This window comes from Myotis yumanensis, unplaced genomic scaffold, assembly GCF_028538775.1.
Source record: "Myotis yumanensis isolate MYYU_CA2020_CCGP unplaced genomic scaffold, mMyoYum1.0.hap1 SCAF_4, whole genome shotgun sequence".
NCBI classification, from domain to species: domain Eukaryota; kingdom Metazoa; phylum Chordata; class Mammalia; order Chiroptera; family Vespertilionidae; genus Myotis; species Myotis yumanensis.
The window spans coordinates 81,014,785-81,027,433 of NW_027223755.1; the positions used below are offsets into that span (position 1 = coordinate 81,014,785).

At 51.3% G+C, this 12,649-nt stretch overlaps 1 protein-coding gene across 1 annotated transcript; it reads right to left on the minus strand.

Annotated features, from left to right (window-relative positions):
• Nucleotides 1-333: 333 nt before the first annotated feature.
• On the minus strand, nt 334-9,211 carry ZP3 (zona pellucida glycoprotein 3). The gene is made up of 8 exons (XM_070413753.1): nt 8,927-9,211; nt 6,833-6,951; nt 4,767-4,870; nt 4,507-4,684; nt 4,292-4,409; nt 1,503-1,594; nt 1,235-1,362; nt 334-539 (listed from the first exon to the last, which is right to left on the minus strand). Exons 1-8 carry the CDS (start codon nt 9,209-9,211, stop codon nt 334-336), a joined length of 1,230 nt encoding a protein of 409 aa, XP_070269854.1.
• Nucleotides 9,212-12,649: the final 3,438 nt, after the last annotated feature.

The following is a 12,649-nucleotide window of genomic DNA, read 5'->3' on the forward strand; positions in this document are numbered from 1 at the left end:
TTTGTGTAATTGTTCCTGCACCCACCTAAGTATGTATCTATCATTTTACTTTTTATCCAATCCCAGGGGTTCCCCCTGCACCCCCCGCCACTTTGCTTTCTCCCGCCTCTCTAATCTATCACCAGTGAATTTCATTTAACCCACCTACATCCCTTCCTTTGATTGCAATGTATAAAAATAGATGAGAAACCATCATTCTCTGGAGCATTATCCCAATCCGTTGAGATATTGCTTCCTGGCAATTGTCGACAGTTTGGCTCAAATAAACTCACAAAATTCTTTACAGGTTTGAATGTTTTGTTAACACTTCTTTTATTGGGGAGCATACACAGCTCACTTTCCAGGGTGGAAAGCAGCCTGACGCCACTTGGCAAGACCCAGAACAATGTTGGCCAGAGTCAGGGATGCCACCATTGCTAGGACTAACCCCAGCATCAAAGAGGTGAGAGAAGAGGTCGACTCCTCCACGTCAGGGTCAGGGTTACCAGTCTTTCCCAAGAAGATCAGTGGCCCCACTGTGACATCTGCCTCTTCTGTCACTGAAAGATAAGACATCGAAGGGTCACCTTTGTCCCTTACCAGGAATCGGGTTAGGGGTTTTGCTCTGCCTCAGTGGGCTGAACTAGGTTTTGTTTTAATCCGGAAAGCTCAAGCCCTAGCCGGTTGGCTCAGTGGATAGAGCATTGGCCTGTGGACTAAAGAGTTCCAGGTTTGATTCCATTCGAGGGCACATGCCCGGGTTGCAGACTTGATTCCCAGTAGGGGGCATGCAGAAGGCAGCTGATCAATGATTCTCATCATTGATGTTTCTCTCTCTCCCTACCCCTCCCCCTCTAATAATATATTTTGTTTAAAAAAAGCTCAAAATTGCACCCCTAGGAGTAAACATCTTTAAATGGGGGACGAAGCCGAGATCGGTTTGGCTCGGTGGATAGAGCATCGGCCTGCGGACTGAAGGGTCCCAGGTTCGATTCCGGTCAAGGGCATGTACGTTGGTTGCGGGCACACCCCCAGTAGGGGATGTGCAGGAGGCAGCTGGTCGATGTTTCTCTCTCAACGATGTTTCTGACTCTCTATCCCTCTCTCTTCCTCTCTGTAAAAAATCAATAAAATATATTTTTTTAAAAATAAATAAGTAAATGGGGGATGAAGGAGAAGAACATCACCCTAAAGTGACAGCAGGTACCCTAGACCAAGGGGAGAGCAATAGCCCTATGGCCACCGTAAGACCTACCGTGCCTGCGCCTGCGGGAAGCAGACTCTTGCCCCTGTCCCACCAGTCTCCTGGAACGACTTGGAATGCCACAGCTGCCCTTGTTACAGCAGTGACAGATATCAGCAGTGCCTTCTACTGGGGACCAGCTGAGAGGGAAAGACGAGAGGATTAGATGACGGGGTTGCCTGCAAGAAGCAGTTTGCTGATAATATTCATGTTGGGGAATAGACACAAGGGTGGTCAACCAGGTTTTCTACCCCAGCCATGCCCAATCTCTTCTCTTCACCTGTTGGAGGACTTGCTGAAGGAACAGGCTTTGTTTAGTTGGTCTGGGACTTGGTCAGCTGAAGTGACCTTCAGGTGGCAGGTGATATATATCTGGAAGTAAAAGCAGTTATTACTAGGGGAGCTCTAAGCTGTATCAGTGACTTTAATAAGTCGTTTCTTATATAACCCTTAGCCCTTGCGGGGAGGGGCGAAGAGCTTCATTTTAGAGATGGGGCAACAGAAGGTCAGAGTTTAACTTGTCTAAAACTTCAGAGCAAGTAGCAAATTGGATTCTAAACTGGAACCCATCATCTTTACTTTCCCAGCCTCTCCCAAACTTGTCTAATCACCAAGCATGCCCAACCAAGGCCCATTAAGTCAGAATCTTGGGGCCAGGGCCAGGAATCAAGCCCAAAGGGGCCATTATCCCCTGACCACCTGGAGTAGGTAAAATTTTGACAAAGCCAGGGCTCAGGTCAGCTCTGGTCCTCTTGATAGGGACACCTCACCCAGAGGTCCTATTTTATACTCTATGTGGTACATCAACAGCCCCCTGCCAACCCTGCAAGGGTATGGAAATTCTGTCACCTCTCTGAAGCCTTCTGCAGAGTCACAAACCTTGGCCACCACCTAGTGGCCAAGTATACAGGCAGGGAAACCATTTCGGAAACAAACAGGGCAGGAGGCACTTCTATCTGCCCCACCACAGAAGGGTTCTGGGGCCTTGAGAGTCCCTATTCCAGGAGGGAACTGTTCTTATCCTCAGCTTCTTCTCAGTATGTTTTTCTGATGCTAACTGGGGCCTAAGATCCTAGGGTGGTTCCCCATTAGCTCTTGAATAAGCCGTTCCTTCTCCCTGTGCCATGGCCACAGTCAGCCAGGCCACACAGCCCACCTTTAGGGAGAACCCTCCCAGAGCTCGGGCCACCTTCCACTGAGCAGCATTGTCCTCTGGTCTCAGTTACCTCCCTCTCCCTGGGATGCAGATACCAGCGCAGGCGACCACCTGTGTAAAACCTTAGTCCCATCCTCCCCCTGGACCACCCCTGAAGTCAACCTCAACTCCCTATCCCCAAAGGATCCTAGCCTATGACCCACAAGGGGGGACCAGGACCCTGTCTCAAAGTCTGTTCTCCTTTATCCCCAGTTCCGTTCAACCCAGGACCTGTCATCAGAAGCTTCGGGACATCGCACTAACAGCTTTAATTCCTGCCCCTCCTGCTATCTACCAGTCTGTATCAAACTACTTCTGTTCTCAGAACAGAACTGCGGGCGAGGTGAGGGAGCAGCAGCATACTCTTCTACAAATTCACACTGCTTGCCCCTAATGCCTCCCAGCCTTTGAGCCTCTGGTTCGGTGGTTTGCAAACCTGGCTGCTTATTAGAGTCACGGGGAGCTTAAGTGGCTTTTGATGCATTTTCAAGTAAAACAAGATAGACTAGTGGATGGATGATGCTACAGAAAACAATGGTAGAACCTAGATGGTAGGTACTTAGGTGTTTGCTATAAAATTCTTTCAGCTTAATGTTTGAAGATTTTATAAGATGTTGGAAAAGGCGATGCCAGGCCCCACCCCAATGAAGTGAAACTATATGGGAATATATGCAAGTATCATAATCACTTTCCAGGGGATTAGTATAGAGCTGGAGGTGAGAACCCCTGTTTTAATCACTTCTCCCTCCTGACCAGTATTCCAAACTTTACAACCCCTATTTTTACCTTGCTTAAAAGCTACTCGAGCCCGGCTGGCATGGCTCAGTGGTTGAGCATCAACCTGTGAGCCAGAGGGTCATGGTTGGATTCCTGGTCAGGACACATGCCCGGGTTGCGGGCTCGATCCCCAGTAGGGAGCATGCAGGAGGAAGCCGATCAATGATTCTCTCTCATCGTTAATGTTTCTCTCTCCCTCTCCCTTCTTCTCTAAAATCAAAATATATTTAAAAAAATAAAAGCTACTTGATTTTTATTTGTAAAATCCTACCAGCACTGTCTGACTAGAGGGCAGTCCTACCTGTGCTTCCTGCCCCATCTGTCCATACCTCAGTCATCAGGAGCAGTCTACACTTTAGCTCCCACTCCCTCCATCCCCTTAGTTTCAAGTGGGCTTTCTCACTCAGTGGTTCTGAAGGGGTGGCCCCCAGAGCCACAGCAACAGCCACTGGGGACTTGTCAGCAATGCAGATTCTAGGCTCCAATCCAGACCTACTGAGCCAGACCCTGGAGGCTGGGCCCAGCAATCTAGTTCAACAGGCCCTCCAGGCAATGCTGATGCATTTGGGTTTCACAAAGTAACTGGTCTAGCCTATGATCAAGTTCAAGATGCTTCACTGTATGAAGAGTTCTCACCTGCTTTCCTTGCCCTTCTAGAAAGCCTCCAGAAAGCTGACACCTGCTTTTGTCAACTCCTTTACTCAACCCCTCCTCATCTGGGTTCTGGCCCTGCTGACCTTGGCAAGGACAAGATTAGTGACCTGGTCACCAAGTACCATGGTTGTTGGTGCTCCTCTTATTTGAACCATCAGCTAAGTCTCCTGGGTTCCTCTTCTACTTTGTTCTATTTCTAGGACCCCCGATTCTGTCTCTATCCTTCATGGGTTTTCCACCTATCCAGGGGACTGCATCACCCATGCCTTCTCCTTGAAGATCTCTCTAGAGCCCATGGCTTTATCTACTTGGCAAGTTGTGGAGTTACTGGGCTGGGGGCAGAGCTATCCAGTTATTACTCGAGACAACTAGTGGGCTAAAGCAGCAGAGTAAGCCTGATCGGCCTGACCCCTAAAGTTCTGGGTGTTAAAAAGAGGTATTACCATGTTTCTGGAGTCATTGGCAAAGTGGAACACATCCACTGTGAACTGGAGAGTCTCTGGCCCCGGTCTGGGTGCTCTGAAAGCGGATGAAGCATCGGAGAGGCCATCCACGAGACAACTGTGAAGAGAATGAGTGAAGAATGAAGTTAAAGGCCGGGGAAGGTGGCATAGGCCATGTTATGAGGTTTCCCCCAGAAAGGCAGCCCAGCCCTCACCCATGGAAGTCCACAATGGTGTGATAAGGGGAGGCATTCCGGTTTGGCGTCGGTGTAGCCACACAGTGGTCCACGAACAGTCGCAGGGGCACATGGCTGCCAGTGTGAACTTCGGCCTGGAGGTGGGCTGTATCTCCCAGCTGGAAGGTGGGGGACCTCTTCTTCGAGCTCCAGTTCTCTGAGGGACACAGTCAGGAGTGAGAGCCTCTCCCTGGCAGAGCTCCCCCTGCCAGCTCCCCCTGCCAGCCCTCCTTGCTTACCCTCCATCAGGTACAGGGAGAAAACCAGCTTCTCCTCCGAAAACACTGTGGTCCTGAAGGGCACCCAGGTGGGCAGGATGGCATGGCTGCTCACATTGCCCTGCCTGGGAAGAGAACAGGAGCTACTTGTCGTGGGGCTCACCCCTATGGCTCCACATTAGAGGGGGTCTCACTGCTACCCCATTGCAAAGTCTTCAGCGGTGGCCCAGCCAGACAGCTAGTCCAGGCCGCTGAACAGACACATGAAGTCTGAGCCTGTCCCTAACCTCCTGTACTCAACACGTGTGAGTGGTTCCTCCTAGCCACGAGGTCATCCGAGCTGCAGCATGAAGACAGATATCTCAAGTTCCTTTGGTTTCTAGACCCACATCTGCTCCTTGTTAAGGTTCACCTGGGAGGCTCAGGTGTGGGGTCTGAGGCCACAGCCCCTCTCTGTACCACTCAGGATTCTTGAGGCCAGGCCTAGAGAAGAAGTCCTTCAGAGACAAATGCAGTTAGGCCTCTGGCTCTTGAGAAGCCAGTGAGATACTCTGAGCCTGAACTGAGACAGGAAGTCCCTGGAAGCAGTCGGGTGTCTCAAGACATCTGCCCTGCTGACCCCAGGGGGCTCTCATGGAAAAGCCTACTTCGAGAACCAGACCTCCGCTAACTGGAGCTGGGAGGAGGTATCTCAGCCCGAGACAAGCCTCCCCGTGGCCTGCAGACATCAGGCCAGGTGAGCCAACATGCTCAGTTCAGTCCCAAGCAGAGCTCTTTTGAAGTGAGAGATGCCCATGATCCCAGGAAGGCTTCAAGTCTCTCTGGCCAATAGGAGGGCAGGCACAGAGCCCTGCCCTTGGTGACTCCATCTCCCCCACCCACCCCAGCTCCTCCAGCTCTCCTTAGCTCCCTCAAGTCAGCTGCCACAGGTCAGGGCTTACCTCCTCCCAGTCTCCAGCTGGTCCCACCAGCTCCCGCATGTCTCTCCCACCAGCTACCTGAGGACCCTCCAGGTGGAAGAATCAGTTCTCACTCATTCTGCTTGGTGCTTGGGGAGGGGCACCTGCTAACTGAGCCTGGACACCTTCACTGCAACTCTCGGCCTTTAGAACCCATCTGTCCCCCTCCATTTATTAAGCCATAGGCACCAGGCCCCCAGGTTGTAGCCCCTACTAGTGACTCACTGCTCTCCCCTGGGTGGTGGGGGGGGGGGTAAGGGGGGGTGGGGTGGCTCTGCCTAGACCGTCTCAGCCGCGACTGTCTCAGCCTCACCTCTCCCAAGGCCCCATCCAGGATCTTGTTCTTGGAACTCCTCCCTTGACCTCTCTCCTGGCGCATGCTCATCCCTGTACCCTCATGGTATCAGCACCATCCTCCCCTACCTTCCCCAGGGCGGAGGACAGGGATCAAGACCTACACACTCTGCACTCAGCCCAGCCCAGGACCCTGTGGTGTGTTATAAGCCACAGCCACCCTCTCCTCACACCTCAGTGCAGAGTTCACGGGCACTGCTTAGTGCTCAGGGCTTGAGGGGCTTCCCCCACCCACACATGTGTACTGGGTTAAACCACAGGGAAACAGCAGATGTGGGTCAGAGCTTGGAACCTCTCCCTACACCAGTGGTTCTCAACCTTGGCTGCACATTAGAACCACCTGGGAGTCTTTTTAAAATCCTGATTTCTGGGCCTCATCCTCCGGAAATTCTGTTTCTTTGTTATGGGGTGGGGCCACAACATTAGTAACAAAGAAACAGGATTTCCAGAAGGTGAGGCCCAGAAATCAGAATTTTAAGAAGATTCCCAGGTGATTCTAATGTGCAGCCAAGGTTGAGAACCACTGCCCTACGCTATTGAAAACGTGTTCTGAGCTCCAAGGGGGGCCTGGACAGCTTTCACCAAGAGGCAGCTGTGGCCCAGAGCATTTCAGAGGCTCAGGAGGCCCCTGACTCCACCCAGGGCTGAGGGCAGTGACCACAGCCCAAGCACTTCCACCTTCTCGCAGCCATGCTGCCCGACGCTGCTGGGCGGCTGACAGGGTTGCCAAGGGGCCTTGGCACCAGTGGCAGCGACAGCTCCTCCCACACTGACCTGGGGAAGCGGCATTCTATGGGCACCTCCACGCGGTTCGTCCTCACGATGGACAGGTTTCCAACGGGGCGGGGGTTGTGGAGCAGGAAGGTGCTGTACACCAAGGCATCCTCCGTCACCTGAAGGAAAGGTGGGGGTCAGCCCCACCAGCTTCATCTGTCAGAGGTGGGCCCAGCCTCTGCAAGGGAGCAGGGAGGGGAGCCCAAAGGAGGCCGGGAGAACACAGGCCCGGCCCCAAAGCCTGCTCTGCTGCGACCCATGGGAGAGCCTGGACAGGCGCTACCCTCACACCTCAGTTTTTTTGTTCTTGAAATGTTGAGGGCTCTGCAGGGATCTGGTTCAACTCCCACCCCAATACACATCCAGTTTCCTCTTTCAGGGGAGGCCTGCAGCCAAGAAAGCCACCAGGATGAAGCCAGAAAGTTCCAAGTTACAGTGGGGCCTTGACTTACGAGTTTAATTCGTTCGGAGACAGAGCTCGTTAAGGAGCTCGTTAACTCAAATTACTCTATCAACTCCATGCAAAAAATCGGCAGAGAGACAGCTGGTATCTCAAAAAACTCGTTAGTCGGGACACTCGTAAGTCAAGGCCCCGCTGTACTTTGATTTCTAGGCCCACATCTGCTCCTTGTTGAGTTCCCCTTGGAGGCTCAGTCAGCTCTTATGGTGCCCTCCCTCTTCTGACTTATTCTCTCGCCCATTTCACAGAAAGCCAAATTGGTTCCACTGGTTGCCTAAGGCAGGCAGAGTACAGGCAGGTGCCACTGGAGCAATTTGCAGCTTCTAATCAGCTTTTCAGGAGATCACCTGGGGCCCAAGTGGTTGCCTGGCCCGCCCAACCCCTCCATCTTCAGGGGAGAGTCCCAGCTTTCCAATAAAGAGTGCCCAGTCAGAGTTGGTCCGACCGCTGTGGGTTATTGTTAAGCTGATTAAAGAGTGCCCAGGCAGACCAGCTGCATAATGTGTGGGGCCCACTGCAAAATGAAAATGTTCAAAAGATTTTCAGGACAGCAGGGTATTAAAACCACGTGTGGGCCTGTGGAACTGCACAGGAGTCATTCCCAAGCAGCCCTGCCCCAGGTGATCCTTATCAGGCAAGATGGGGAAACCAATCATGGGAAACGCTGCACTTGGCAGGCTAGTGGAGTCATCTGGGATCTTAAAGATACTGATGTCTGGCTCCCACTTCTGTTCTGGTTTAGTGCAGGATATGGGAACCGGGAGTTCTAAAAGCCCCAGCTTAGTTTTAACAGCTGAATCTAATGCAAGGATTTGAGAGTTACTAAGCTAGAATAATTCCTTAAATACCTACTGCACCTCTCCGGCTTCCCAGCCCTCCCCCCGGGGATACAAGGGCCCAGCAGTCTTCAAGGCAAACCCTGGGAACCACACCTAAAGCTCTAGCTCCAGGGGGATGCCTCCAGGGGCTGGGCTTGTCCCGCCCCAGCCAACTACTAAGATTTAAGTCCAGAGCTGGGTGGGCAGAAGTGGGAGCCCCATGGTGGAGGGGAGGACAGGTTCTCCATGAAGCAGAATGAAGTTGGTCCCGGGATTGTGGACCAGCTGGGGATCTATGCCCCGCCAGCCCTGCCCTGCTGGAAGGCCCCTCCTAGTTTGAGGATAGCAGTTTCGTGATAGCATTGATGAGATGCCCTATTGAGTTCAATTAGCCTGTGGTCAAATTGGTTTCGTTATAGACCATTTTGCTGAAAGGCACAGAACCTATTCATGACATTGAGGACTTACTAACCCCCCACTTTAGCAGAGAGGTCTGGCCTGGACAACTCATTTCTCCTCCTGAACATGCCTTCCCCATTAAGCCCTCACTCCCCAGTCTGACCTAAAATGCACTGCCCTCTGGACTCCACCCCACCTACCTAATTTGGCCAACTAAAGGCAGGAGCCGCCACCAACTGCGCCCCCCCCCCCCCCCCCCCCGCCCCCAGCCCAGCTTTAGGCCTCAGCTGCTCCCCCTCCCACCCCACAAGTGAAAGGGAGCTGCCCTCGTCCCAGCTACACTGTCCCTGAATCCACACTCCCTATTGCGGGACACCTCTCCCATGTCCTCCCACCCATGCCAGGCCCAAGCCTCACCTGCAGGCTGTTGCCACACTCATGTAGCCCAACCTCAAACCTGACCACATCATCGGTGTCCACAGAGACCAGGGGCTCACAGTCCTCGGGGCCCAGGGTGAGGTCTGCAGGCCTGATGAGCTTCCCGGTGCCAAAAAGGTCTTTGCTGACAATGACCACGAGCTGGGCCTCCAGACACTTCACCACAACGCGGGGGGTCCCTCTCTGCCGTATGGGCTGGGAGTAGCAGAGCTCCGTGCCTCCCCAGAGCAGAAAGCAGATGAAGAGCCCATAGCTCAGCGCCATGACACCTACAAACACTCCCTCTAGTAACTGCTGGGCAGCCACCCCTGCCCTCTTATACCCTGGATGATGGCCACTCACACCTGGGCTCCCACCTGCCCCCCTTCCTCAGCCAATCCAGTCAGCCAGGCCCTTGTGCTCAAATTGGCACCCCGTGCAGTAGCATGGGCATCACCTGGAGCTTGTTAGCAATGTAGGCTCTCAGCCCCGCCCCAAACTACAGGGTCAGAATCTGGCTTCACACTCCCTCCCCAATTGATTTGTATTCATGTTAAAGTTTGAGAAGTGTGGGCTGGCAGCCTGGCCAATCATAATTTCGCATCCCTTTCTATTCCCACCCCATGTGCTGACCTCTCCTCATAGCCCACTGAGGGAGCTAAGAGCTGTCCCGGGTCCATGGGGGAGGCCAAGAGAAAGGTCTTGATTGAAGGGTGGGTGGAATTTTATTGGAGAAGGCAGGTAGCTTATTCCAAGCCAGAGCAGGAAGAGGCATCATTAGGATCTGGCAAATTTTGACCTGCTGCCCAACATTATGGAAGATAGGAGGGGAGGTCAGTTTAGGTAGAGGCAGCTGTGTGAATAGAGGTGTAGAAAGGACACTGTATGGGCTGGGGAGGGGCAATTTCAGCTCAGAGTTGCTGGAGTTTCAGATTGGGGGGGGGCGTGCAGAGGAGCAAGGGTGGCAGTTTAGAGGGCTGGGGAAGACCACGAAGGTGCTGGATGAGAGGTTGGATTTTACTCTGCAGTAGAGAAGCACCTCAGAGGGGCTGAACCAGGTGCGTAATCTGCTAGCTCTGCCTGGAAGCCGTTGACTGGAGGCACGGGTAAGAGGCTCCTGCGCCAGTCTTGGTGGGAGAGGGTAGAGCAGGACGGACAGGGTCAGCATTTACAATGGCCTACTCTGCCAGGCCTGGGCGAAACTCCTTCCGGAGGGGAGGAGAGATACAAAAATTAATGGCACTGATTCCTAGGGGTAGAAGTATGTACCCACTTGTAAATGCATGCCTCTAAAGTAATTGAACCATACACACACAAAAAAAGAAAAGAAATAAATAAAATAAAGTAATTGAGCCATAAGTTTAAGTTGCTGAAATACCCCATTGGGGTGTGTGTGTGTGTGTGTGTGTTTAATATTCTAGTTTACTTGTGGGAAAATAAATAAACGGAGGGCAGAGATTACCCCGACAACTTTCTCTAAGCTAATCAACATGGGGGTGGGGGGCAGATACAGTCAACAGAGAGAAGCAGGTAGGAACTCAGAGCTCAGGCTCCAAGCTCACCTTGGTGGCCTACCCCCGTGGAAGTCTCCTCTCTGGGTTTCCTGCCTTCCAGGCCCAGAGGGAGGGAGCCAGCTGTGGCCTGAGGCCCCGACGGGACAACTAGCTGAGAGACTGTACCCTACGAGCGAGCAGGGCCTCACTGAGGAAGGAAGGCCTCCCATACTTGTTACCCACAGCTGTGTTTTCGAGTTGTGCTCACAATAGGGTGGGGTGGGCTGGTGGTGAGAAACCTGAAGCCTCATATCCATCCCCTCTTGCTCTCTGCCTCAGAGCTAACCCCCTTAGAAGACTTCAGAACAAAAGATATGAAGAAAGTGGTGAGGGTCAGATGAGGCATGTACTGGTGGGGAGAGTCTGGTGAGGATAGGGGTGTCTTTTTAAAAAATATATATTTTTATTGATTTCAGAGAGGAAGGGAGAGAGAGAGAGAGATAGAAACATCAATGATGAGACAGAATCATTGATGGCTGCATCCTGCATGCCCCCCACTGGGGATTGAGCCTGCAACTGGAGCATGTGCCCTTGACAGGAATCGAACCCAGGACCCTTTTTTTAAAAAAAAATATATTTTATTGATTTTTTACAGAGAGGAAGGGAGAGAGATAGAGAGTTAGAAATATCGATGAGAGAGAAACATCGATCAGCTGCCTCCTGCACATCTCCCACTGGAGATGTGCCCGCAACCCAGGTACATGCCCTTGACCGGAATCGAACCCGGGACCCTTCAGTCCGCAGGCCGACGCTCTATCCACTGAGCCAAACCGGTTTCGGCCGAACCCAGGACTCTTTTCAGTCCTCAGGCCGATGCTCTATCCACTGAGTCAAACCAGCTAGGGTGATAGGGGTGTCTTTATATGCATGGAGTGGTGTGGTATGGGGCTTGTGTTTCTCTTTTTTTTGTTTCTGTTTTTGTGTGACTGTGAGAGTGTGTGTGTGTGTGTGTGTGTGAGAGAGAGAGAGAGAGAGAGAGAGAGAGAGAGAGAGAGAGAGAGATTCTCTTTTTTGGAAAGAGAACTAGAGACACCTCCATCAGGAAGCATGACTTGCCCAGCCCAAGCCAGATTCTGGGGCCTTTGCATTTTTTTTCTGAGAAGTGCTGCCCTCTGGTGGCCAGAATGCACCAAAGGCCCGGCCACCAGCCCAGAGCATAGCATTTTTCTTAACATTCCTCATTGCCCAGATGCTGGTTTCTAAGTACTATTATTCCTCTGTAAAAGCAGAACCCAGGGATCCTTGGAGAGTTGGCTGATTCAAGGGCAAGGCCAAAAAATACAAGGAGACTCTGGAACATATTGTTAAGCCAAAAAAAAAAAAAAAAAAAATGCTCACAAAATGACAAGGATGTGTCAAAGGAACACAAGGCAAACTGAATGGTGGTGGTGACTGGGGGGTGGGAGGTGGGGGCAGAGGGAGGTAATCCCACTGGCCCAACTGGGGACATCTGTGCATCAAATGAATAGGACAATAAAAACAACACACTGAATAGGAATCCATGGGCATCCATGTTGATGATAAAAACACATAGGTGGGAAAACTTTTTCTGTAAAATTGAAATTTCCTTACACTAGAATGCCAGCTAATAACCATTTGCAATCATCATAGTAATAGATTCGGGCAAGAATTATCCGTGCATGTTAAAAAATTAGTTGATGGCGTGATGGAGATGTTAGCTAAATCTACGGTGATGATATTTAGCAATATAAGTATCAAATCAACGTTATATGTCACTTATATCTTGGGAAAGTTGGAGGAAAAGTTCTGAAGGTGGATAGTAGTGATGGTTGCACAACAATGTGAATGTACTGAATTGTGCACTTAAAATTGGTTAAAATGGTAACTTTTATGGTACGTATGTTTTACCACAATCAGCCTAGTCGATGGGAGTTTGTATGCATAGTTTCAAAGTTTCTCTCTAAAGATTCTTTATTAACTACAAAGGATTAAGTGCTGTTTTGGGGGTTTTTTTTGACAGACAACTGTTTAGTTTTTATTTCATAATCATAAACTTAACTCTGCAATCCAGTCAGACTGGGAAGGGATAAGGAAATTATGGAACCCAATATACTGGCAAGAGCACAAAGATTATAGAACATTCCAAGCAAATCGGGGTGAAGGGGTGCTCTTTTGAGCTACAGAAGGAATGGTCTGGTGGTTAAGATAA

Coding starts and splice junctions, on each gene's coding strand:
- ZP3 (XM_070413753.1), bottom strand. CDS start 9,211: ATGGCGCTGAGCTATGGGCTCTTCATCTGCTTTCTGCTCTGGGGAGGC. Junction 6,952..8,926: donor AGTGTGGCAACAGCCTGCAG/GTGAGGCTTGGG, acceptor CCTTTCCTTCAG/GTGACGGAGGATGCCTTGGT. Junction 1,595..4,291: donor CCAATGACTCCAGAAACATG/GTAATACCTCTT, acceptor TTTTACTTCCAG/ATATATATCACCTGCCACCT.